Raw genomic sequence first — 27,358 nt, 5'->3', positions numbered from 1 at the left:
GCCGATTATTAGCCCCTCCCTCATTTATCCGCGACACCTGTTAGCAGTCGGACGTACCGCCCACGGTACATTGGATGGTTTAGGGGACTAATTGGTTACGTACAAAAACTTATCAAAAAAGAAGCTAAACATGTTATATATATTTGGAAAGCTGAGATTCTCGTGATTCGAACGATGTAAAGCATTTCAAGATAGAATCAACATAGCAGGTACAATTAGTGTTTATGTCAGGCTGCCAACATCGAAAAAAAACAATAACAATAAGGTCTGTACTCACATATAAAGCACCTGTTAGTCCACTGGTTCATAATATTCCAACAAAAACGGTGTAGTTAGACTGCCAAGAGTCCAGGCAATCCAAATCAGTCCAATATTTAGTCTCTGAGACATTTATATGTTGATAAACATCCACTGAATGTAATAGTATTGTTTCAAAGTAGCCGGCGAATAATCCTATTTTCGGTGCTTCCTGAAGCATTAGCAGCTCTTGACATGTAAATATTCCGGGTATTTTGATCTCAAAATGGCCGCTGACCTCTGCACTTTCGATTGACACCTCATTTGAACCAATGGGTGCTTCACACAGGTGTGAACAAGCAGCGATAGCCAAACACAGCTGGTGGTCAGCGGTCTGGCCAGCCCCCCTTTGATGGGCAGTAACTTCTTCCAATTGTGGCAGAGTGTCAAAATGATTGGCGTATCAGATAGCCAATGATCTTTAAAGAAGATTGATATGCAGCTTAAGGGGGAGGACACTTGTTTTTCCCCTTTTATTTGCATGCGCAAAAGGTTTTTGTCACTCGTGCGCTTTTGCGTAAACTTTCATAGCGACGACAGCGTCTGTGTTCATACAGCATTTTGAGAGAACTTGCGACCAAAGGAGCTTTGTAAGTACAAAATGGCAAAGAGGAAAACTTACTTCTCACTGGAAGAAGTCCTCGAACAATGCACTCGGCGTGACAGTGATCAGTCGGAGGAAGATATTTCCGAAGAAGACAGTGATGTTTCCTTTGTTGACTCGGTAGCAGAGGATATTTTTTTGGATGGAGGAGACGCTACTCTCGACATGTAAGTGTTTATTATATCATACAATGATATTACTGTTTGTATGTGTGCCTTTGTGTGTGTGTGCGCCTTTGTGTGTGTGCGCGCCTGCTCCTCTGTGTGTTTGATGCGTTTTTACTAACTCCTGCTGTGTTTATATTGTTTGTTTGTGTGTGTGCATCTTTGTGTTTTGATTGTGTTCTTACTAACTCACGTCGTGTGTCTTTATATAATGTGTGTATATATATATATATATATATATATATATATATATATATTGTGTGTGTTTTGAGGTGTTCCTGCTAACTTATATCGTTGTTGTTTTTTTGTATATCACAGACAATCATCAGAATCAGATGAACTATGGGAGCCAGCCAGTAAAAAGACAAGTACAGAGGAACACGATGACAGCATTTCGTCAGAAGAGGAGCCACATCCTTCCACTTTCCAAAGAGTTTCTGGAAGCAGAAGGCCAAGAGGGAGGGGGAGAGGAAGAGGAAGAGGGAGAACTGGCAGCAGTCAAGCTGAGATGCCAGCCAGTACATCTGAAGAGGGATGGAATGATACAGATGCTCCAGACATAATACCACCACAGCCCACCTTCAGGCCCATCAAATCACCAGGACCTCAGATCATACCTACAGCTTCATACACACTTTTACAGCTTTTTCAACTTTATTTCACAAACTCCATGTTGCTGACAATAATTAAAAACACAAATGACTTTGGATCAACATGCCACAAGCCCTCTAACCCATGGATTGACTTGACTTTACAGGACATGTATGCTTTTATGGCCATGGTGATTTATATGGGTCTGGTCAAACTCCCTGCAATCACTGATTACTGGCGAGGTAGTAAACTGTACAGCCTTCCATTCCCTAAAAAAATAATGTCTGGTAAGAAGTTTCAAAGGATCTGCCGCTCCCTTCACCTAAGCAGTTTGGAGGACAATGCTGCTAATGAGCAGAGAAGAGGTACGGCAGATTTTGACCGTCTCTGCAAAATAAAACCATTATACACGGAGATGAGGGAGGTCTGTAAAATAAACTATTACCCTGGCCAAGAAATTTCCATTGACGAGCGAATGGTTGCCTCCAAAGCACGTATTGGAATAAAGCAATACATGAAAAATAAGCCTGTTCGCTGGGGATACAAACTTTTTGTTTTGGCAGATTCGAGCAACGGATATACATGGGACTTTTTCGTGTATGAAGGGAAGCTGCAGGGAAACAGTGGCAAGGGACTAAGTTATGAATCCGTGATGGAGCTTATCGATACACGGTTGCTTGGCACAGGATACAAACTTTTTGTAGATAATTTTTATAGTAGTCCCTCCCTTTTCTGTGACCTCCTTCAGAAGAGGATCTGGGCATGTGGAACAATACGAACAAATAGAATTGGATTTCCAAAAACCAAAAAAAATTGCCTGGACTCTAAATCTCCCCGTGGCAGCATAAGATGGATCCGAAAGGACTCCCTTCTCTTCGTTCAGTGGCGAGACACAAGGGATGTGTTCCTGTGCTCAACCCTCCACACAGCCCATGCTGGGGACACTGTTCAAAGGAGAGTTAGAGATGCAGATGGACACTGGGTGCTGAAAGACATCTCTGTTCCACCAGCAGTGAAGGAGTATAATCGGTATGTATTTTATATTCAACAATCTATATAACTATTATGTTATTTATTTTGTTTTTTGGAAATCCAATTTTGTTTGTTCTTGTTATTCAATTCTGTTTGTTCTTGTTTTTTCTGTCAATGCAGGTGCATGGGTGGGGTGGACCACTCCGATGCCTTGATAAACTACTATAAAGTCATCCACAAGACTCAGAGGTGGTATAAGACATTTTTTTATCATTTTCTGGACATTGCTGTTGTGAATGCCTTCCTGCTTCACAAGAGCATCACAAAGGGTAAAGGAGAGGTACCCATGCACCAAAAGGCTTTTCGGGAGACACTTATTGAGGAGCTGGCAGCGGCAGCTGGCAGCCTTGCTCCATCGCCCGCACCATCACCCTCTCCAAACAGAGCACATCACAAGCCTGTGCATATCAGTGGACACAGCACCACAGGTCGTCTGAGGTGCAGACACTGCCAGGCAAAGACACCAGTAAAGTGCTCCTCCTGTGATGTGCCTTTGTGCTTTTTGCCAAGTCGAGATTGTTATAAAGACTGGCATGATGCCAATGATCTCTAAAAAATATAATTGTAAAAATACATTTGTGTGAAAAACTATATATATATTTATACACCCACAGATGCATATACATAATGTGTATATATAGTGAGTTTTAATGCCATAATACTTTTTTTTCCCTTTACATTTGTTTCGAAATTGAAAAAAAAACACTGTATAATGTTTATGCTCCTGTAATTTTGTAAAGTATTGACAATAAATCTGGATGTAAGAATAGCTCTGAGTGTAACCTTTAATTAGAGACCAAAATTAGGACTGTACATAAAAGCATTCAAGAATTACAGCCTTTTATGTGTTGATTGTTACAAAGGGCCATTTGGAGTCTCCAAGTGGCCTTTTTTGGGTAGCGCCTATACATAGACCTAAATAAACTTGCATAGAACACTCATTTTCTAAGATATTGTTATCAAATTTGAATTGTGGCTTGGTAAGGCTTCATGCTTTGATCCTGTTGTGTTTTCCAGCTAATACCTCACAAGGTAGGCATCTGCATGCATTCCTTACAAAAAAAAACTTGGGCGGATTTTTTTTTCTCTCTTTTTTAGTGTGTTCAAAGTTCTATTACTCAATAGCAGTATGACATAAAGTGATTCTGACACCTCAGGAACAAACTACAGATTGTCTCCTTTCAAAAGAGACCAAAACCATGCATATACTCCAAATGGTTCAAGAGCAGCATGCAATTTATTTTGGATATGCCTTTTTCACAAATTTTAGGCAAAATTTGTAGGACTGCTAAGGGGTTAAAGGCCGGTCCGTGAAAATATTGTCGGGCATAAACTGGTCCGTGGCGCAAAAAAGGTTGGAGACCGCTGATTAAGAGGACCCGAGGGAAGCTCGGAAAGCTAAGCAGAAGTTATTTGGAGAGGAGAGAGTGACTGCCGTTGGCTGAAAAGAGAGGTAAAAAAAAAACTTCAGTGGTGTTGCACACTATTTTATATTATTTTTTAAAGTCATTGTTAACCCTTTAAAGCCGGTCGAGCAGCACGCTCCGTTTTGTGTAACTATTTTTAAATCCCTGTAGAACCGGAACCGTGTAAGCTAGCGCAATAACCCGGAGGAGTTGTACTTACATCTGATGCCATCAGCTTGTCCTCGGTCACGGTTTCCTTCCACATAAAGCTTTGCAAAAACTGCATAAAAAGCGCTTGCAGCAACAAAAACACAATATTCCAGAAACACGCTTTGCCGATCCGATCAGCTATTCGTAACACTTCCCACATTGAAACAGAGGTCAGCGCGAACTACCGCATATCCGCCATTTCCTGCCCGAAACCGGAAGTGACGTCATTTTTTACTCGTAGGCCTTAAAAGCCTATACTGGTCATGTTTGACTTTTCTGAATAGTTTCTGAGATGCTTAGAACTCGAATTGCACTGCTGGAAATAGTTTATTTTGATGCACATGCTGTTTTCTTTGCAAATTTGCATCATAGGATTGTTTTTTCGTTTTTCCTGCAGTATATAAAAATTGCTGTATCTCCAAAATAAAACTATGAAGACACTCAAAATAAATTTCCTGTTGTTGTAAACTATTTTTTGCAACTTTTTTGTATTTAAAGTTTTGAGGGATAAGCCTCTTAAATTTCTCCAAGTAGAAATATATGTAAAAAAAACAAAAATGATTTTCAATTTTTTTTGTAGTTTATTGCACTTTTTTGCAATTAATGTAGTTACTATGGACTTAATGCATACATATTATTAAAATATGGGCTATAACAGTTGCATAGCAAATTAAAATGCTCCCACAAATGGCACTACAACATGTAAAAAAATAATATAAGCTCTGGCGGACTTGGTTCTATAGTAGGTCTTAAAGGGTTAAATAAATATCGTCAAATAATCGAGATCTCAATTCCAGTGAAAATAATCGTGATTATCATTTTTGCCATAATCGAGCAGCCCTAGCAAGGGCACAGTGTCGCGTGCAAGAGAGGTATACCTTAGTGACTCGGTTTAGATAGACTGTGGAGATGAAATTAATTAGAAATACTTTATTATTGAGGGAAATTATGTTTGGGTTGGTTTTTTTTGGGGGGGGGGGCTCATCAGCTCAGGTTGTTCTGGAGGGTGATGGCTGCTGCCAGGAATGACCACATATTTCTCTCTGGTTTGCAGCATACTTGAAGACGGCTCTCACTAAACCATTTTTTGGTTCCTCACTGTGTTACGGTATGTGAACAATTTCCAGTTATGTTTAGCAGTTTGTGCAATATTCTTCTTTGCACAATCAGCTCCAGGAACTCCAGCGCCAGCCTTCTTTACCAGTGTGTCACCAGTGTGACTTCAAACTCACAGACTCTGATACTGCTGCCCTAACAAATGGCTGGGAAGCAGATTGGAATTTCCACAAGAGACTTGTAGAAGATATTCCACATCTTGGTGCAGACATTAAAGTAGTAGTTCCCAAACTTTATCTGATGGCCCTATTTTTGTTTTACATGAAAATCTTCGGTGCCCATCCAGCACACACCTCAAGAAGTAGAATCTGTTCTCTCCTTGGTAGATGTAGTCGTTGTTACATTTCCAGTCTTCTCCCTCGTCTCTCAGCATGTAAACCGTGCTTTGTTTACTCCTGTTCCCCCTGAAATCCACAATCATCCATTCTGTTTTGTGTTTACTATGAGGTGATTGTTTCTGCACCATGCAACTGGTTAACCACGTGCCTGTTCTAAGCTTTGTCCATCACTGAGACACCCCACAACACTTATCAATGTAACTATGTAGATGTCTTTTAATTTGATTTTTGAGTGCCTACTTGGTTAATCCTTTTGTAAATAGCTTTTCTGTTACCATGGATACTCATGGTCTTCAAAGAGTTCAATGTAGGAGGTCAAACAACTTGTTCAGCACAACTTTCAAAACAACTCCAGTAGTATTGCAAATCTGATGTTATTTGTGAAAAAGTGCACTTTTTTTCAGGACCAATGGATCAGTGAATGAGTGAGAAGCTGTGTTTCAGTGCATTTCTTTTTCTTTTAAACTGTATAACATTGATTTGTTATTGTTTTGTGTATACTAGGGACCTTTTTTGTCAACATGTTCTCTAAACAAAAAAAATATTTGTATAGTATATAAAAAATTACTGTTATACTGCATACTGTTTTAAAATTTCATATTAATCAGTATTAATAAAAAAGATAAACTGACTTTGTTGTACAGGTGATTTAAATTTTAGCTTACTGTATTATCCAAAATCCCATCTGGGCAAGCACACTTGGGGCCACCATGGAAATGGAGGACAAAAATAGCTGGGTCCCAGGTGGGTAACCCGTGTGGGCCCCAAATATCAGACCCGCTTCTATGCATATGGGCCCCACACATGTTTTTTTGATTGGATCTGGTTTGGGGCCCATTATTAACCCATCTGGGCAAACACATTTGGGGTCACCATGGAAACTGAGGACAAAAGTAGCTGGGTCCCAGGTGGGTAACCCAGGGGGGCCCCAAATATCAGACCCGCTTCTATGCATATGGGCCCCACACATGTTTTTTTGGTTGGATCTGATTTGGGGCCCATCATTAACCCATCTGGGCAAACACATTTGGGGCCACCATGGAAGCTGAGGACAAAGGTAGCTGGGTCCCAGGTGGGCCCCAAATATCAGACCCGCTTCTATGCATATGGGCCCCACACGTTTTTTTGGTTGGATCTGATTTGGGGCCCATCATTAACCCATCTGGGCAAACACATTTGGGGCCACCATGGAAACTGAGGAAAAAGTAGCTGGGTCCCAGGTGGGTAACCCAGGTGGGCCCCAAATATCAGACCCGCTTCTACCCATCTGGGTCCCACACTTGTTTATTGGCTGGGCCTGATTTGGGGCCCATCCAGGGCCCGCCATTAACCCATCTGGGCAAACACACTTGGGGCCGCCATGGAAACTGAGGACAAAAGTAGCTGGGTCCCAGGTGGGTAACCCAGGTGGGCCCCAAATATCAGACCCGCTTCTACCCATCTGGGCCTCACACTCGTTTGTTGGCTGGGCCTGATTTGGGACCCATCCGGGGCCCATCATTAACCCATCTGGGCAAACACACTTGGGGCCACCATGAAAACTGAGGAAAAAGTAGCTGGGTCCCAGGTGGGTAACCCAAGTGGGCCCCAACTATCAGACCCACTTCTACCCATCTGGGTCCCACACTTGTTTATTCGCTGGGCCGGATTTGGGGCCCATCCAGGGCCCGTCATTAACCTATGTGGGCAAACACATTTGGGGCCACCATGGAAACTGAGGACAAAATTAGCTGGACCCCAGTTGGGTTTCCCAAGTGGGCCCCAAATATTAGCCCTGCTGCTCCCTATTTGGGCCCCACATATGTGTGTTGACTGGGCAGTTACGGCAGTTTTTAACGTGAATTAACTTAAATTAATACTATCAACTAAATAACTAACACCAGATTTGATGTATTGCCTTTGTATATGTTACGGACAAACAGGTGTCTAGAGTTGAGTTCAACAGGAGATATAAATAATTTACAAAAACAATAGTTTTAAAAACGTGTTTAAACTAATTGTTACGAAAAAAAATACGTACGATGAAACTGAGAATTGACGTATAATTTTTCTGTCATCTAAAGTGATCTCATAATAATTTGGCGCAATGCTTATTTATCAGCATTTGAGTCATCTAATGAGTGTCTACCTTTGTCTTTCATGGAATTCCGGAGATCAGATACTGGAAGTCGGAACTATTTTGTTACAGGAGTGAGTACACACTACACTCTTGGGTAGCAGTTATATGTGGAATATATCATTTTTGTGAAGGAAATCAACTTGATATAAGGGGTTGGGTGTAAGGAGTTTGAGTGCCTTTGTTGACTTGTTTCAGAAGGAAGAGCTGATCACCTACCAATTGCAAAGCTGTTTGTTTGATCTTCTAGGTTGCATGTCAACATAAATAGTGAATCTCATGTTGACCTTGGCACATCCGTCAGAGTGCTAGTGTCCTAATGCTGGGTTAAAAGTGCTTTGGCACAGAGAAAATATGTATCATATGTGAACGAGGCTTGTTGTAAGAAAACACATTCGACACTCAAAGAGAGTAGTAAAGTGCTATATATAAGTAACAGTCCATTTTGAAAGTGCTAATGTGCCAAGGTTCAATGATGACAACCAGCTTAGGTAACCAGGTCATCTTAACCCCTTCACTTTGGTTTCTTGCTGTTGAACTAGAGAAAGTGTAAGATGGCTTACTGTTGTGTATTTGTGCTGTATAGTTTCATCTATGAGCGAGTTCAGAGGCAAAGAGATGGCAATAGTGCAGTGACGAGAGAACAGCTTGATGGAAGCCAGCTGACTGACCCAAAACATAAGAAGCTTGCTCAGTGCCTGCAGCATATTGGAGACGAGCTGGATGGAAATGTAGAGCTCCAAAGGTTGGTAACTTGTCTGTGTGCCTCTTCAGGCAACTTTAAAGGCGTGGAGTATTATGATATGCATGTTTGTTCAACTATAACTGTAATAACTAAATTATTTGCTTACCATTATTCAATCTTTTTCCCTAGAATGATAAATAACTCTTCGCTTTGTCCCACAAGAAAGGTTTTTATGAGAGTGGCCTCTGAGATCTTTTCAGATGGAATATTTAACTGGGGCAGGGTGGTTGCACTGTTCTACTTTGCATGCCGACTCGTTATCAAAGTACGTGAAACTGCTATTGCCGATTCCCCCGTTACTACCCTGTGTATATAAGCCCTGTGTTTTCCCATGCTCGGTGTCGCGTCGTACCCTCAGATTATGCCTGTGTTCCTGTTCTCCGATTTCAGTGGTCACTTCATGTTTTGTTTTCATACCAGCAATAAAGCTGAGGTTTTTGAGTTTCACGTTAGTGTCTGAGTCCTGCGTTTGGATCCTCCTCTCCGCCTGCCCGCACACAGAGCCCTGACAGAAGCACAGGGCACACGGCCTTTATTTCCTTTCTTAAAGAATCATGTATAATATGTGTTAAATTGTGTGTGTATATATATATATACTAGAAAGCGAAAATTTCAGAAGAAATTTTAAGTGTGCCTATGCCGCTGCTAATCAGTGTAGTTTGCCTTTCATACGGCTACAGAGAGCAAAACTCAGCAGAGCAGCCATTCTCCACCATGAACTATGGTAAAAACAAACACCGCTCGCGCGTCACAGATGACAGCTTACAGTTTTGTGTAACGATGAGGGGACTTCGTACTAGTGATGGGATTTCCGGCTCTTTTTAGAGATCCGGCTCTTTCGGCTCGGCTCACTAAAAAGAGCCGGCTCTTTCGGCTCCGAACCGGCTCTTCAGGTTGTTTTGTTGCTTTAATTAATTTATTATTCACAATAATATAAAATTATGCACAAAAGGAATTACTAACGTAAAAAAGTGGTTTTATTTATATATGTTTATATATAAATATATGCGGTGGCCCCTAGAGACAAAACACGTACAAACTCCAAAACACATTTCTAGCATGAACTGAACTTCCAAAGCAGAGCTACTAGATCACTTAAATTACACAATTGAAAGCATGAAAGCATGTGTGTATTGTTTGTGTATTCATACACAGGCACTCAAATATATTCAAATAATTTAAAAAAAAGCTCATCTACCTGTTACTGCCACACACCAAATCCGGTCGTTGGTACTTGCTAGATTGTGTAGCCACAAGATAACAAAAGCTCAACACTGCGCCCAACATCCTGGAGCACTTCTGTTGTCTTTTGTAAGTGTTTTGAGTTTTTATGTGCTTCTGAGTTTTTACGTGCTTCGGAGTTTGTACGTGTTTTTACGTGTTTTGGAGTTTTTACGTGTTTTGGAGTTTGTACGTGTTTTTACGTGTTTTGGAGTTTGTACATGCTTCAGAGTTCGTACATGATTTGAAGTTTGTATGTGCTTTGTCTCTAGGGACCACCGTAAATATACTTTTATTTATTCACACCACATAAAATGTAATAAATAAATCATATAATACAAAAATCAACTATTCACATTTCAACTTTTAACTATTTAAATTTTCAGCTTTTTCCTTTTACAAATTTAAAGTGAAAACAACACAAAACACTGCAAAACACAATTAAATATAAGTTATAATATGAAAACAAAAAGGACATGCACATTCTCTGTCATATGGGCCCGCATGAATCCGCACTTTCTGAATCCTTTATCATCTGCAACCGAAAATAGTTTTGGATGATTACTATACCTTTCTAATGTGACGTTGTTGTCCCTGGCTCTCTGTCTCTCTCTCTCCCTCTGGCTCTGTTGTTCCTGTGCTACTGAGTGTAACTACCGCCCCTCCCCCCTCTGCCCAGCGTAAAGCACAAGGCTCGCGTGCAGAGTGAAGCGGAAAAAAAGTGCGAGACAGAGGGTGAGAGAAAGAAAAAAAAAACCACGAGCCGTCACGGCTCGCGATAAGGAGCCGGCTCTCGTCGTTCACGTCAAAGAGCCGGCTCTAAGAGCCATTTCGTTCGCGAACGACCCATCACTACTTCGTACAGCCCCGATTTGCAGACGCTGTGCACAGAGGTTCATGAGCAGAAGTCGCATTGTACCACGGCAGACCCGACAATGTTTGCATGAACATGCTTTGAAGCATTACGTTATGGACCACTTTTCGCACATGGTTGGTGTACCCACACAGCCGGCTGTAGCTTTTCAACGCACAGCCCAACACACACCAAAAAAACAGCCGAGAGAGCACAGACTTTACGCCCGTGGGTCCACCTCCCCTGCAGCAGCACTGCAGACCACGCCCTGCCACACACATCAAACAGGTAAAATAAATATTTATGCACTTTTATATTCACTTTTTGTTTTTTGTTATTTTACACAGTGTTCTGAATGATTAACAATGGTCTACAGCCAATCTTGTGTATTATTATACAAGCTTTGGTTGTAAGATTCAGATAACTATTTAATAAAAGCTAAATATTTTATATGAGAGCAAGAAAGAAAAGTATATCTTCGTGTCCCCCTTTCCCTGTTAATGCCCTACCTGGCCCCCTGGCAAAAGCTTTGCTAGATCCGCCCCTGCACAGTTACCAGCTGTCAGCTACACAAAAAAAGGAGCTTGGTGTTATTTGTCTCTCAGAAACAGTTCATAACTTCCCTTCAACTCATTCATGTCACCTAAAAGGTAAACCTGTTTCTCCATCACCAGTTCAGCTCTGATGATTCAGTAAGGACATCTCCTGGTTTCGACCAGCCCTTTTTTACAGCTGTGGCTCCAGCAAACATCAGCTGATACTAGAAATTAAAATCAAATGAATTCTAACAACAGCTGATCAAGCTTAAACGTGCTGCTGTTGTTTAGCACAATAAACAAACGAGAGAAAAGCCGATCATTGATCAGTTTCATGATTGAAGTTTCAACAGGCGAGAGAATGACATGGGAGCATGTCATAAAGTTCAACATCAGTAACTTAGCGCGCACACAGCTGTATAGAAACTCCATCGTGCTAGCTAGCACGCAGTACGAGTTATTGTAAAAAGTCAACACAACGAAAATAAACTACACCTAAACTCGGTTTATATCTGACACAAATAGAGTGCGCAGTTCATAACTTCTTACCTGAAATTCAGTTCACCTCACGCTCCGACCAGCAGCCGCCTGCTTCTCCTGCCTTAGGTTTCCCTGATCCACAATTGAGAACTGTTGCTAATATGGGATCTCTTGATAAAACGAGCAGATATTTGAAGTTTACACACCTACATCCTTGCCTGAAAATATCTTAAAAGTTTATTTTGCGACCTAGAAACACTAATAAAATATATATTAAAACGAAATGGTGGCCGCCATTGTTTGAGTCGGTAGAGGCGTGCCATGACTTGTGGGATATGGAGTGTTCCACCAAGCATACACCCTTGCGGTTACCGTAACTATTCAACGGTTCGCGCAACCTTAAAAATTCCAATGGTTCCTTAAAGCAGCGACGCTGTGCGCGCCGTTGATATTCTCGTCATTACGGTAATCCAAATACGGGTAGACAGGCCATACCACTCCCGACATACCACTAGAGAGAGCCAACACACCACAAATGAAGTTTGAAATCTGTTTTTAGGGGGCCAAAAGTTAACTAAGTGCGCCTCTGCCAAGAGGCACACTTAATTAGGTGAGAAGACATGTAAATAACTGCAACTTGAATCTGTACTGAGGCTCAGTATTTGACACAGAGTTCATGTTCATGTATTAACTATAATATTGGCCATATTATATTTAAAAATTCAAATTCAAATTTTATTTGTCACGTACACAGTCATACACAGTACGATATGTAGTGAAATGCTTGGACAACTGCTCGTGACCTAAAGAAAACAAAAAAGGAAAAGGCTATGAATAAGATAGGAAATAAATATGAAAAATTAAAAAGGGTCAATTTAACTAGGAAGGAATAAAATATAAATTAAGGTTAAAAATGAAATAACTGTACAACACAAATTAGAATGAAGGGTAAATTTGACTGGGAGAATAAGGTAAAATATATAAATTAAAGTTGAAAATAAAATAACTGTACAACAAAATACACAATATAGAACTATATAAGAATGTATGAAGAAATATAAATAAATATATACACAATAACAGCAGCATATACACAATAACAGCAGCGTGATTTAAGTAATGAAGTGAAAACAATGTCCAGAATGTCCAGTGTGTGTAAGAACTGTATGTGTGGGTCAGTACTGTGTGGTGGTGTGATTGAGAGACCGTATCGCCTGCGGGAAGAAGCATTACATTACATTACATTACATTACCAAAGTGATATGACTTTAGTCTCATGAAAAACATTAGCTAATTGTTATTTACTAGCTAATCTTAAATGACTGTTCAGTACAGAAATGAAGCCCAACAATCATGTTTTACTGTCCTGTGGTCTCAGCCTCAGATACTTATTAAATCTCACAAAGCTCTTGTAGAAACAAACAAACAAATGAACAAAATATGTTCTTCTTCATTTCTGTCAAACAAAGTTGTATGACACGTTTCCAGCGGTTAGTATCATGGTTGCTAGGCAACCTGGGAAGCGCGATGGAGACTAGACTGTCCCATACAGCCCATGTGTTTGCAACAAACTTGCCGTTTATTTTGCAAATCGAGCTCAACACTGCCCCTAGCGTCCTGGAGCACTTCCGTTGTGATTTGGAGTTTGCATGTGTTTTGGATTTTGCATGTGTTTTGGAGTTTGCATGTGTTTTGGATTCTGCACGTGTTTTGGAGTTTGCATGTGTTTTGGATTTTGTACGTGTTTGGATTTTGCATGTGTTTTGGAATTTGCATGTGTTTTGGAGTTTGCATGTGTTTTGGAGTTTGTACGCGTTTTGGATTTTTCATGTGTTTTGGAGTTTGCATGTGTTTTGGATTTTGTACGTGTTTTGGAGTTCGTACATGTTTTGGAGTTCGTACGTGTTTTGGAGTTTGAATGGGTTTTGGATTTTGTACGTGTTTTGAATTTTGTACGTGTTTTGGATTTTGCAACGGTATAAACAATGAAAGGTGGTGGATTAGCCAATTGGTCATGATCAACTGCGGGCTGGACCAATTACAATACATCCGTATTGAGGGGGAAAGGAACGCGATTAGTCCTGTACTTCAGCTACAATGAAAAAGACACAAAACTGGAGTTATTCTGTCTTTGCTGCACAGCTGCCTCTTCTTCTCTTTCTCTCCCTCTCTCTCCTGTTGCTACTTCAATCATGAAACTGATCAATGATCAGCTGATCATCTCTCTTGTTTGTTTATCGCCCACTTTGTGCCAGAAAGAGGAAACCAGTGGATGTTGCGCTAAACAACAGCAGCACGTTTAAGCTTGATAAGCTGTTGTTATAATTTATTTAAAATAAATTTCTAGTATCAGCTGATGTTTGCTGGAGCCACAGCTGTAAAAGCTGCTGCTCATGATATCGGTTTGGATATGAGGTGAGAAGGAAACATGAAGGTGATACAAATCATACATATATACCATAAAGCCAGTGTACGTCACTGTCACAACAGCGTTTGTTTTAGTTCAAAGGCTTTATGGTTTTTCCTATAATACCTGGTGGTGTAGTCGGTGATCTTTTGTCAGTTCAGCCTTATATATATTATATACTATATATTATGTTTAACCCGAGTGACCACCCGGTCAGCTGGTGGGTAACAGGCATCTCTGAAAATGTTTAGAGCACTTGTGCAAACATGTGATGTCTTGATGAATCAAGCAGATATTTGAAGTTTACACAGCAATAGTGATGGCCTGCTTGAAGCTGACGCTCTGGTGCGTGTGTCAAAAAAATCAACACACTGCTTCAGAAGCACTGTGTCGAAGCTTGATTCGTTTGGCCAGAGTCAGGTGATCAGTGACGTCCGAAGCTTCATTTAGAACCTAACTGCTTTGGTATCTGATTCAATGGTTTATAAGGAAGCGAATCATTCGCGGGATTTGTGGAGTGTTTGATGGTGACAGATAGCAAACTACTGATATTTTTACTAAGAGATTTGGAGCAAGCGAGGAATAGAGGAGTTTCTGCTGTGTGGAAGTATTTTGAGTTGATTTTGGTCAATCGGCTTGGTTTTCCAGCTTTGTGTTCTTGTTGTTTGCTTTTGTTTTGTGCGTGTTTATTTTATCTGACAACGGGAAAAACTTAAAATGTCAAAAATCTGCTTTTCATAATATAAATATCATTAAATAACTTTAGAAAGACTTCTATTTGACTCTTTACATTTAATGTTATAAAAAGATACATTTTATGTTTTAAATAATCTTAAACTGTTAGTCTGCAAAATGTGCAGCAATTTAATTTATTTATTCTCTTTAGCTGATAGTTTGTGGGGCCCAGTTAAACTGTATAACTGCATCTCTACCAGTTTCTCTGCACTCCAGCCTCTTCTGTTCCATGTGAAGGGATTTTCCTTAAGGCAGGAGAAATTATCTAAATATAAAAGGAACAGGTTCGGCCATCGCACAGTGGAACAAATTTTCTTGTTAAATACAAATGGAAAAGGGTTACCTTAAATGCATGTTTTTAATTTGCAAGTTCATAAACATTTTCCCTTTCCAGTTCACAATCAATTCTACCCCCAGGTCAAAAATATGTATAGGAAAATTTCCCTAATGTAATATTATTTATAAAAATACCCATCTAGCGATTAACTGCATAACTACATGGAGGCGGGACCTCACAGCAGAAGCATACTCCATAATGGTTGTGTCCAAATTCATGAGCTGCATCCTCCTGAGGACCCGGCCTTCACGGTCTACGTGGGCCGGGACCTCAGAAGGTCGGGTAGGCCGGAAGTAAACGACCGTGAAATTGGACGGTCTAGCCTTCTGATTAGCGTCACCGCTGTCTCGGTGGAGTTTAATAAACTCAGTCCGCGGTGATCTGAAAATGATGTGCCGGGAGTTGTGCCGTTCTTGGCCGCATCAGTAATCCTCGAGCTCCCGGCTAGCTATGGAGCTGGTGGGTAGCAGACGTCTCCGAAAACGTCGAAGCACTTTTGCAAATATGCGATATCTTGATAAACCGAGCAGATATTTGATGTTTACACAACTACTTTCTCGCCTGAAAATATGTTAAAAGTTTATTTTGTGACCCAGAAAAATTAGTATGAGTAATTTTAAAACTTAGTAGCGGCCGCCATTGTTGGAAACTGGAGTTTGGCTGGGCCGCGCTATGAATTCTGGGATATGGTAGGCCACGAAGGACACACCCAACCCATCCTTCAAATTCGGGGAAAAGGAGGATGCATTTGTCGGCTGCATTCAGAGGAGTCTACAAATTTGGACAGCCTTCGGCGCGTTGCTGTGACGTAATCGGTCTACAAATGCGGACTCAGGAGGATGCAGCCCATGAATTTGGACACGACCAATGTGTTGTACATTATTATATGTAACGTGGTATTTTTCATTTATTGTATTTACCAACATCAAGACGTCACAAGCAAAGAAAGACCACACCATGGTGCATGTTTAAACAAGGAAAGTTTACTGGTCAAAATTATTTATTAAAGAAATAAATAACATTTTTGTCACCCCAAAAAATACACGTTTAAAGCAACACAACGGTGGCCCAATATCAGACAGAATTCCATTCTGTAGAGTGGGCAATCATTACGAAGCAGTTGGTTTTAATTGTGGATTCAAGCTGCTCTTCTTATTTTTGGCCACCAGATGTCACCAGAGAAGACTGTGTTGAAAAGCTTCAAGTAATGAACCGTTTTTCAATACAAGCTTCAATGCTTCAGAAAGCTTCATTTGGCCATCACTACAAAGCAACATTCACGCATGAAAATATCTTAAAAGTTTATTTTGTGACCCAGAAAGAGTAATATTTCAAACTCCGCCACTCTGTGTTCCTCTGACGAAATAGATTCTGCAATATTGCATTTCGTCACTTCGAGCTGATTGGAGACCAAAACAGCCAATCAGATTTTTTTGAATCCAAGTCTGTGATTGGCTGGTTTTGTGGCACAAATATAACGGTGTAGAGAAAGAGTTGAGCGCGCACGGGCAGAAATGTTGAGAGCGCAAGCAACACATTGCCAGCAAGCGCAAATGCAAAAACTGAGCGAGTGGGGCTGCTATTGTGCGTGTGTATGGATAATAGCAAACACTGAAATACATTTTTTGCACGCAGCAATGAAGTTTGTTCACTCAAATTTAGCTTTTCTTTGCTCAAAATAAATTTCGCCTCAAAATGCAACACTTGCAACTGCAAATTATTTTTACGTGCGCTCAATTTTTCTTTACGTGCGCTCAGAATAGTGGCACAAAAATAACGCCATAGGAGGTTTGCCCTGGTGCAGGTGTGCCGCAGTGGTCAGTGGAAGAATCCGGGAGTTTCTAGGTGAATTTTCCATTAGGTCATAGCGCACTCGGTGCTTGCTTGGAAGTTTAGGGGTTTTTTTGCTGTAAAAAGAAGTTTTCTTCCCACGCACAATGGACACTAATGTTTTTGTCACTTTTTATGGAATCAAACTCAAAGTAAGGTCAGTACTTCCACGCTTTAAACGCTACAGGCTCATACTCTCTCCCGCACTCGATATTGTTGATCCATTGTTGATCTGCACACAGCTCTTGTCACTAAAATCGCACTCGCTTACGTCACTGTCGTGAGACATTCTCGCAAAAAAAATCACGGTTTTAGTAACGCGGTAACGCAGTGTGCTTACGGGAAAGTAACGGTAATCTAATTACCGTTTTTGCAACCCCTTACTTTACTCGTTACTTGGAAAAAAAGACTGAAGACCACTGAGAGAATAGATTTACTTTTTCTGACACTCATTTTGCTGAATATAATGAATATAATATGCAAATGGGTGCCCCTCCCTGAGCCTGGTTCTGCTGTAGGTTTCTTCCTGTTAAAAAGGAGTTTTTCCTTCCGACTTTCTGAAATTGGAATTAATATATTGCTGGACAATACCTTTTTTTTCTTTTCTTTAAAGACATAATCATAAATAATTGTATATGCAAGAAGTCTAACTTAGTCTTTGACCTTAAGTACTCAGGGTGTTTTCCTGTGTGTGTGTGTGTGTGTGTGTGTGTGTGTGTGTATCTGAATAAAAAGGCAACATGATGGACTATTCTGGTCCAACAGCTACTGTCCACTCTTCTCTGTTATATGAAAAACACTCTTCCCTTTCTAAGTTGTTTTTCTCTCACATCTCCTATGTAATTTTTTGCTTCTCATTCTACCTCAACATTGTCCTCTATTATCCATCAGAATTCTTTTTAAATTAAGACATTCCCCTTTTACAACTGCCACTGTTGTGTTTGCCCCTCTCCTGTCATGCCTTTTTGTTCCCTTCTCAGTGCAACACCAACATGTTCCTCTCTGACTCTCTCTTTCCTACCTTTTATTCCACCTCTGACATGGTTGTCCATCTCTGCTCCGTGTCTTATAATCCTGCCAATATATCAAAGGTAATATAGTTTTATTTGACATGTGTCCTGGTGTCATTGGTCACAGATAGACAGGGCTACACCTGCTACAGACACTTTGTAAAATGAACAGGCCCCTCAGGACGGAAATAGATATTAACATATAGATCAGACTGTTGTTATATTGCATGCTATAAACTCCTAATGCACAGAGTACTATAGGTGTGGATGCACTCAGAATAGCATTTGTACTATGGAAATGTTACTCACCACAGCTAAGGTTTCTATGGATCTTAACCTGGTGGCAAATGCGAGATTGAATAGGCATGCTAGCTATAACTTAGACTGCGTGAAAATCATGGCAAAACTGCATTCTTTCTGCTTCAATGTTTACATATTAATATTGTTAATGAGGATTAGTATAGCATTTTGGAGATTCACCTCCTAGTAAAGCTTTTGAATTTTCCCTTTTTCTTTGGCTGTTATTTAGTTTTTTGTTTTGTTTTTTTTAAATATTTCATTAACTGTTTAGGGATTGCAGTCAATGCCTGCCTGAAGTCAAGAACCAATGCCATCACCAAATGCTGTGTTTTCTCCCTTGAGATACTCTGCAAGCCCTTTACTGGAGCTTCCTTCTATTGCTGCTTGTTTATGGGTCTCTCTGCATTCAGTTTTTTTTGCAGTATCTGAAAAGCATGGTCTGTCCAGAGACTTCGTAAGGCTCTGGAAATGTGGGACTATGAATAAGAATGGCTTTAATTCCTAAAATCTTAATGCAGTATTTTTGTTAACCTCCTTGAATTAAATCTTAAAGTCTGTGCTTGACATCACATCTTGGGTAATTTAAAATCCACTCATGTGGATCCACTAAGGCAATATATGAAAATGGTCATTGTCCAGAAATGGACCTGGATGTATGTTACACTTCTTTATACATTCAGTTAATCAGCAAAGAAATTATTTGTGAGACTCATATGGAATTTTTGCTTTGCATATGAAATTTTTTAACAAAGCAGTTTTGGGGGAAAAAAAAAAATCAAAATTTCAAAACCTGTTGACTATTCTGGCGACTTCAGTCTCTTTCAGGATGTGTGTGTGTGTGTTTTCTGATGTTAAGTGCTCATTGCCAGATCATTTTATACTGACTGTGATTTGTATTTATTTAATATGTCTCACTACGCTAAACCTGTTAGTTTAAATAGTTGAATTCACAAGATTCAGTACTTCCCGCTGATGTCTTCGACAATTTGCTTTTTTTTTTTTTTGCTTTTTTTTTTTTATCTTTAACCTATTAGTACACATTTTTGTTTCATTTTTCTTCTCACCATTTATGTTTCTGATTGCTCTTGAATACGGAGTTAAGAGTCTCACATGCCACACAAAAGGACAAGACAGTGACAAGAAAGTGTTTCGTGTTTTAAATATGTCTGTGAAGGTTCTCAGTCATCCAGGTCATCGTAGTTAAAGGAGCTTGCAAAGAAAAGCGTCTGGACTTCTTTAAGTTACTTGAAGACGTTTCACCTCTCATCCGAGAAGCTTCTCCAAGCATGTAGTGATGGGATTTCCGGCTCTTTTTAGAGATCCGGCTCTTTCGGTTCGGCTCACTAAAAAGAGCCGGCTCTTTCGGCTTCGAACCGGCTCTTCAGATTGTTTTGTTGCTTTAATTAATTTATTATTAACAATAATATAAAATTATGCACAAAAGGAATTACTAACGTAAAAAAAGTGGTTTTATTTATATATGTTTATATATAAATATATGCAGTGGCCCCTAGAGACAAAACACGTACAAACTCCAAAACACATTTCTAGCATGAACTGAACTTCCAAAGCAGAGCTACTAGATCACTTAAATTACACAATTGAAAGCATGTATGTATTGTATGTGTATTCATACACAAGCACTCATATATATTCAAATAATTTAAAAAAAAAAAAAGTTCATTTACCTGTTACTACCACACATCAAATCCGGTCGTTGGTACTTGCTGGCTTGTGTAGCCACAAGATAACAAAAGCTCAACACTGCGCCCAGCATCCTGGAGCACTTCTGTTGTCTTTTGTACGTGTTTTGAGTTTTTATATGCTTCTAAGTTTTTACGTGCTTATGAGTTTTTACGTGTTTTGGAGTTTTTACGTGTTTTGGAGTTTGTACGTGTTTTTACGTGTTTTGGAGTTTGTACATACTTCAGAGTTCGTACGTGATTTGAAGTTTGTATGTGCTTTGTCTCTAGGGGCCACCAAAAATATACTTTTATTTATTCACTCCACATAAAATGTAATAAATAAATCATGTAATACAAAAATCAACTATTCACATTTCAACTTTTAACTATTTAAATTTTCAGCTTTTTCCTTTTACAAATTTAAAGTGAAAACAACACAAAACACTGCAAACCACAACACAATTAAATATAAATTATAATATGAAAACATAAAGAAGATGCATATTCTCTGTCATATGGGCCTGCATGAATAAACTTTCTGAATCCTTTATCATCTGCAACCGAAAATAGTTGTGGATGATTACTATACCTTTCTAATGTGATGTTGTTGTCCCTGGCTCTCTTTCTCTCTCTCTCTCTCTGGCTCTGTTCCTGTGCTACTGAGTGTAACTACCGCCCCTCCCCCCTCTGCCCAGCGTAAAGCACAAGGCTCACGTGCGGAGTGAAGCGGAAAAAAAGTGAGAGAGAGAGAGGGTGAGAGAAAAAAAAAAACCCCACGTGACGGCTCGCGATAAGGAGCCGGCTCGCATCGTTCACGTCAAAGAGCCGGCTCTAAGAGCCATTTCGTTCGCGAACGACCCATCACTACAAGCATGACATCCCGGTGCATTTCAGACCCAGCAACACGCTCAGACAAAAACTGGTTCACCCGAAAGACAAAACGCCAAAACACAGACTTAACAATGTGGTGTATGCTGTACAGTGTATCCTGTACAGTGCAGCGAGGAATGCCCAGACCTCTACATTGGAGAGACCAAACAGCCACTTCACAAGCGCATGGCACAACACAGAAGAGCCACCTCCACAGGACAAGACTCAGCAGTCCATCTGCATCTTAAGGATAAAGGACACTCTTTCAAGGATGCCAATGTTCACATTTTGGACAGAGAGGACAGATGGTTTGAAAGAGGAGTGAAAGAAGCCATCTATGTCCACTGTGAGCGACCATCTTTGAACAGAGGCGGTGGTTTACGACACCAACTCTCTGCCATCTATAATCCAGTTTTGAGATCCCTTCCCAGACGCCTTAACGCCCACTCACATCCTGGACCATCTGATCTCAGGAATTCGCATGATAAGGTGGGGCCAGGTTTCACAATGAACACACCCGAAACTCTGGCTGATTGGGACCCACGCCCAGTTTCACACCTTGGCTCAGGCGATTAGAGGATCATCAGGGGTGCTTTTGTCCCTCTGTGGGGGGTCACTCCCACTAGGTTTATATCTGGGACTCTCCACCATTTGACCTTAGAACTGAAGAAGCTTCTCGAATGAGAGGTGAAACGTCTTCAAGTAACTTAAAGAAGTCCAGACGCTTTTCTTTGCAAGCTCCTTTGACTTCGTGTTTTAAACTGCATAAAACCTTTGGGATTTAATCTGCAAAAAGGGGATGAGAATTAAAACAGACTTCACCCAAGCTGTATCTTTGTATGGATAGCACTCTGCCCTTATAATTACATGATGGCTGCCTGCACATACAAATGTATTTCAAATTCACGTATGACTCAGTAGACAATAAAATAGTTTATTTAAACTACATCTTGAATTATTCATGGTATAGGTTCCTGTCAAAAGGTAAATTTCCCACTGTGCATTCATTTGTATTAACGAGCACACATGAGTACATGTTCATTTGTCTGTGTTGCTCAGCGTGAATTTGGTCAGTGTGTGTTTTTGTGCATAAACATATCTGTGCGTGCTTTGGTAAGTACATTGCTCACTAATGTGTGTGTGTCTGTCATTAAATTATTGTCATCAGCTCAGGATAGTCATTTGAGCTTGACCTCACGTAATGGGGTTTGACAGCCAGTGGCTAAGACAATAATTACACAACACACAGACAGCCTGTATCAAAGCGTGCTGACTAGAATAAAAATCATCTCTGAGCTGCTGTTACTAAAGAGAAGCAATTATCTGCACACAAAAGTAGGCTGAGGAACAAAAATCTGGAAAAAGGAGGGGAAATTTCAATTGGTTTCCCCCCCTTTTTTAGAAAGGTGCTGATATTAAATAACCGAGTTGAATACTTGGCAGTAAAGGTTCAAGGGGGAGTTGCTTAGTTGTGACTTCTCTTGGATTTTCAATAATACAGTGGCTCATCTGTCCATTTTTACCTCTCCTCTTTTCTCCTCTCCTCTTCTCTCCTCTCAGTAGATGTCACTGCAGTTCCATCACCCACCAGGCGAGCCGACGGATTGCAATGCATCGTGGGACGTAGACACCCTCAGGTTACGATAGCAGTGACGAAAGGGACTGGAGGGGAGGAGAGAGGTGTGGAAATGATATAATGAGGGGAGGAAGAGGACTGATAAAAGGAAAAAGAGAGGAGACAGTCCGGTAGAAACATTTCATCCTCACAGGTAAGCCCTGCACATGCAACGTGCACATCTGATCCTAAATCCCAAATGTATACAGTAGCACAAAATTGCACGCCACAGCAGTTGATGGTGATGACCTGTTAAAGCACACACACTCACACACATACGCGTGCACACTCACATATCCCAGTGATGCAATTAACTGTCATGGCCCATCTCCTATCAGTTGTTAATGAAGAGATAAAGTGTTGTGGCATCAGGGGAAATGTGAGTGAAGATAGAGGTGTTGTTGACTTGCCTCTGTCAAACAGATAGCAATCTGTCAGCTCTCCAGTGCTCCACCACTTCTGCTGATTGGACGCCACTGTAATTACTTTATTCAATATGGGAAATGAAAAATATCACTGCTCATCAAGTGACATTTCAAGCGCTGTTTTTACTTTGCTCAATACGTGTAACTTTTTTTTGTATGTCAGTTTGGTACTTCTCAACAATCCGTTTTTCTGTTTTTGCTGTATATGTACCACGTTTATTGCTAATGTGTTCTGCCTGCCTGTCATGCAGTTTCAGAACAGACTAAATGCTGAGAGAAGTGATTTTTCATGGGTTAATCCCCCACTTTTCCTCTAAATAGTTGGCCTCCTCAGTGAAAACAACCCTTAAGTGAGTCCAACTGGCACTGTCTCTGTTCTGTCTTCCCTGATGGTAGACCATTTACCAGCAGATTGTTTTAGACTTGGCTCTTCCCCAGCAAGTTGGGAAGAACTCTATCGCTCCTCTCAGGAAAGATCAGCTGCAAATTTTTGAACATTTTTAGGAAGTGAAGCAAGACTGTGAGGTTGGGCAAAAAAAACGTAAGCGCCACTACTCTATAAGCATGATCCCTTGCCAAATTCAGGCTCTGGGCAATAGCCTTGCTCCCTGCCTTTCTTCATCCCATTTTCTCCCATGGTGAGGGAATTTCCACATCACAGTAATTCTACTAAACATAATTACACTGCTTGTTTATAGCGTATTTTAACTTTGACAAAAGCATCCCTGGAAGAATTAGTACAATTATGTTGGGATGACTTCTCTTTTAACATGCGTTTTCTCTCTTGGGTAAACGCATTGTTTGAATGTTGGGTTGCACTCACTGGATACTGTTAAATTCTTTTCAAGTACCTGTTTTGGCAAAAAGAGAGAAAGAGACGTGAAACATTAGTGAGGAGCAGAGTAGGTTTGTGTGCGTGTGAACCTGGTTTTCCTTTTGTGCAAGAGCAAGTCTGTGTGTCGAGTGTATGCCTGTGCAGTTGTAAGCATTTTTATGTGTCACAGTTCAGCAGCAGACAAGTGGAGACAAGCATTAAACGCCCTCTTCCTCTACTAATCAGGGATTAGACAGTGTTAAAGAGCATAAGAGAGAACCATAAAACAAATGAGTGTGTGAAAGAGACTGTTGAAAACGCCGATGAGGAAAGGAAATGAATGGCTGTCTGATGTTTTGTCTTAGGCATTTGATAGTGCCAGTGTTTGATTTCCTGCAATTTCTCAATTATTACGAGTTTCATTTCCATTTTGACTATTCGTTTCAGCCAGTGAGCATCAGAAACGTTGCATAAGTGTTTTGAAACAAACGAAAAAGAAAATAGTAAAGCAAAGAATTTCTTTGATAACTCTCACCTTTTTTTAAACTACATGTTTATGAACATCAAACAATGTCATCAGATCAAAGAAACTTAAAGAAAAACAATACTGCCATTTATTAGAGACTGCTTGAAAAACTGACAGTGGCAATTAGACAATGCACACTTTAATTATTGTAAGAAATAACGCATTGCACAGATATAATGCAAATGAAAAGCATTTACCTCAATTGATTTAAATGGATAACGTAAACTTTTATTTGACTCTTCCTCAAGGGTAGTCAGTGTTGTTGCGTAGTGAACTGTCGAGTCCTCCAAAACTAACATTGTCCTCAGTAACTATTTCATCAACTGATTTGCTGTTAGAAGAACACAGAAAGGTTTTTTTCTCTCTCAATCTTCTGATTATGGTAGCCGCAGAGAGTGTGCTGTGACTGGGTTGTACTCTTTGTCCTTCTTACCTCATTGCCATTCCATGGATGAGATCGTTATCTATCACAGTTGCTTGAATTTTATCTGCAATTACTATTATTGGTCTTGCTCTTCTTGTTGCCCTCTTTCTCCTCATCAAAATTCACATGCACTCCTACATGCTTATATTAATCTCATCATCCTCCTGTCCCCCAGATGGTTTCCATCCATTTTTGTACTAAACTTCAACTTTCTGGTGCTGCCTGTGCACTCTGAACTAGTATATATTGGTTTAATTGCATCATTGCCAACAGGTGTGAACACTTTTGCATCATTTTGTGTAAGCAGTGACAGCTGTGCTGTAATTGTGTTTAACTTATGCCACCTGTGGTTACCAATGTGCATCACAAGTGTGGCACAGTGAAAATGTGTTTTAGCGAGTGAGACTTTGTTTAAAGTTTTGCAGAAAGAGTAAATTAGATCTGCAAATTGCATCTAACTAGATGAAAGCTGTCAAGGTTTGCCAAAGGGAGCGACTGATTCAATAAATGGGTTCACAGCATTGAGAACTGGCTTCAGAGAATGGTATCTGCTGTTTTATCAGTATGGCTGCTGTATCCATTTTTATGAGAGCACAGTTTAAAGTCAAAAAAGTAGTGTACATGAAATTGTAGTAAAGCAACCAACTGCAACGGTCAATCAGCTACAAGCAAGTGAAAATTTCCAGTGAATTACTTTGCAACAAGAATGATTGAGTATAGTCTTTAAAATGCATTCACGAAAAAATGTTTCAAATGTTTTTTGCACAGTAGCCCAACTTGGTACTGGCAAAGTCAAATGATACACTTTTCTTAAAAACACATGAATGCCAAACACCAGTTCTCAACTGTCTCAGGTGGAGAGGAACAACATTGCACATGCTAAGTGGGTTAAAATGCCTGAAAGCCAGCATGTGCTGGCTGAGCAACTTTTACTGGAAATTAATGAGGTGCCATCTTGAAACGCAGTAACAAGTTCTCTTGTTATGTCTTCAGAGTCTTAAAAAGAGCTGTGTAGTGTCCTGCCATCTCAAAGAGCCATAAAACTTGTGGATGTTTCACTCACACCAGTTAAAAAGGATAATATTTCATTGTCTCACCAATACTTGAGGCAACACACCCACACCAAAGCAGCCACTTGTGTTCTCTTTTTGTTTTTTTTAAACTCAGTGCTATTTTTGGTCTGAAGACTTTCCCATAATATTCTCTTACTTCGAATAAATCATTCTGCCACACATACACTGCCATTCCGCTGCTGCTTCAGCGAATGCAAAACTTGGGAAGCGTATTCCACATGTGATAAGTTAATACAACTGGGAGATGGGTGCTAGCGTTTTTGTTGCACGTACATAAATAGGGATTTGATGAGAAGTGATAAAAAAGAATGAAAGAAGCAGTTTGTAGGGAAAACGTGACAGCGGGAGAGCGAGTGAGACAAAGATACATGCAGAAGAAAAAGGAGAGAAAGAGCTAGAGTTGAAGAAGGCGAGTCTTCCTGGGGATATAGGAATGATTAATGTGAAGCTGTCAGAGAGGTGGAGAGGGGAAACCACAGTGATGGGGGAAGAGTCATGGCCAGGTGCAGAGAAAAGAATATGACAGAGATAGGGGGGGGGTGGGAGAGAGAGAGGGAGAGAGAGAGGGAATCAAAACGGGCTTTAGAGAGTGAGGAAAATGTGCAGAGAGAGAGAGCGGTGAAAGCATGAAAGGGGTTTTTAGGAAAGACTGCTTAGAGGGAATGAGAGGCAAAAAAAGAGGTGCAGAGTGAGTGGGAGAGGATGAAGGTGTGAAAGAGGATACAGCAGAAATTGCTGAGAAACAGAAAGGGAGGCAAAGAGAGCAATACAGAGACAGGCAGGGACACCAAGATGGAAAAAAGACACAGCGGTACCTACTAAGATGAGAGACTTGTGATAGAGTGTCTTACGGTTTCTGTATGAGAGCCTACTGTGTGTGTGTGTGTGTGTGTGTGTCTCAGAGAAGGAGAAAGAAAGAGATTAACTATCTGAGCAAAATTAACTTGTGCTTTTTTAAGGCTTTTTTTTCCCTTTAATGTTCAGCATCATAGTGTTTGAGTATGCGTGTGTGCGTGTCTGTGTGTGTGTGACACCTTACTGTTAATTAACCTGAAATTATATTGGTCTGTAACCAGCTTTAGTGTTCAGCTTCCCCTTTGACCTTGCTCTGCTTTTTTATCCCATTCTATCAAATGTAGAAACCACTTCCTAGTTGGTTCACCAGTCATGGTTTACTGTGTGTCTTTGTGTGTAGGTGTAACAAGGTGTAGCAAGGCTAGAATTTGTAGACAGGACCGTAATGGGAAACTCAGTCATAACAGCTCTATTTGTTTAGGTTCCACTCAGTAACTGATTGATTTTCTATGAGAAGAGGTGAATCCATCAATGTGTACTTTGAAGCAGTATGAACACAGGTAGGCGATGATGGTGTATGCACATACACAAAAGGTCAGTGCAAATTAAACACCTGTATTTGTTACCCTGAAGATTACTGTAATTTCATGATGACAACTGATGATGACACACGTGTCATATGTTGTTGTAATGGGGTAATGTGCTGAGCCCCAAGTGGCCAAAAAACTCTATAACTAACATGGTAACTTTTTCTTTTTTCTTTAACTTACCAGCTCAAAGTAAATGCCATTTATACAGGGTAT

The 27,358-nt window shown here is 40.3% G+C and overlaps 1 protein-coding gene across 1 annotated transcript in view; it reads left to right on the top strand.

Annotated features, from left to right (window-relative positions):
• Positions 1-22,580, top strand: part of LOC146618618 (uncharacterized) — a 44,710-nt gene extending 22,130 nt beyond the window's left edge. The window contains exons 6-7 of the mRNA XM_085370628.1: positions 5,359-5,412; positions 22,444-22,580. Coding sequence (XP_085226754.1) covers positions 5,359-5,412; positions 22,444-22,580 — 191 coding nt within the window. The remainder of the gene's footprint in view (positions 1-5,358; positions 5,413-22,443) is intronic.
• Positions 22,581-27,358: the final 4,778 nt, after the last annotated feature.

Source organism: Diplotaxodon limnothrissa, linkage group LG14, assembly GCF_057381915.1.
Source record: "Diplotaxodon limnothrissa isolate DT_005_m linkage group LG14, D_limnothrissa_male_GT1.1, whole genome shotgun sequence".
Lineage (NCBI taxonomy): Eukaryota > Metazoa > Chordata > Actinopteri > Cichliformes > Cichlidae > Diplotaxodon > Diplotaxodon limnothrissa.
This window is presented reverse-complemented; position numbering and strand designations above follow the sequence as displayed.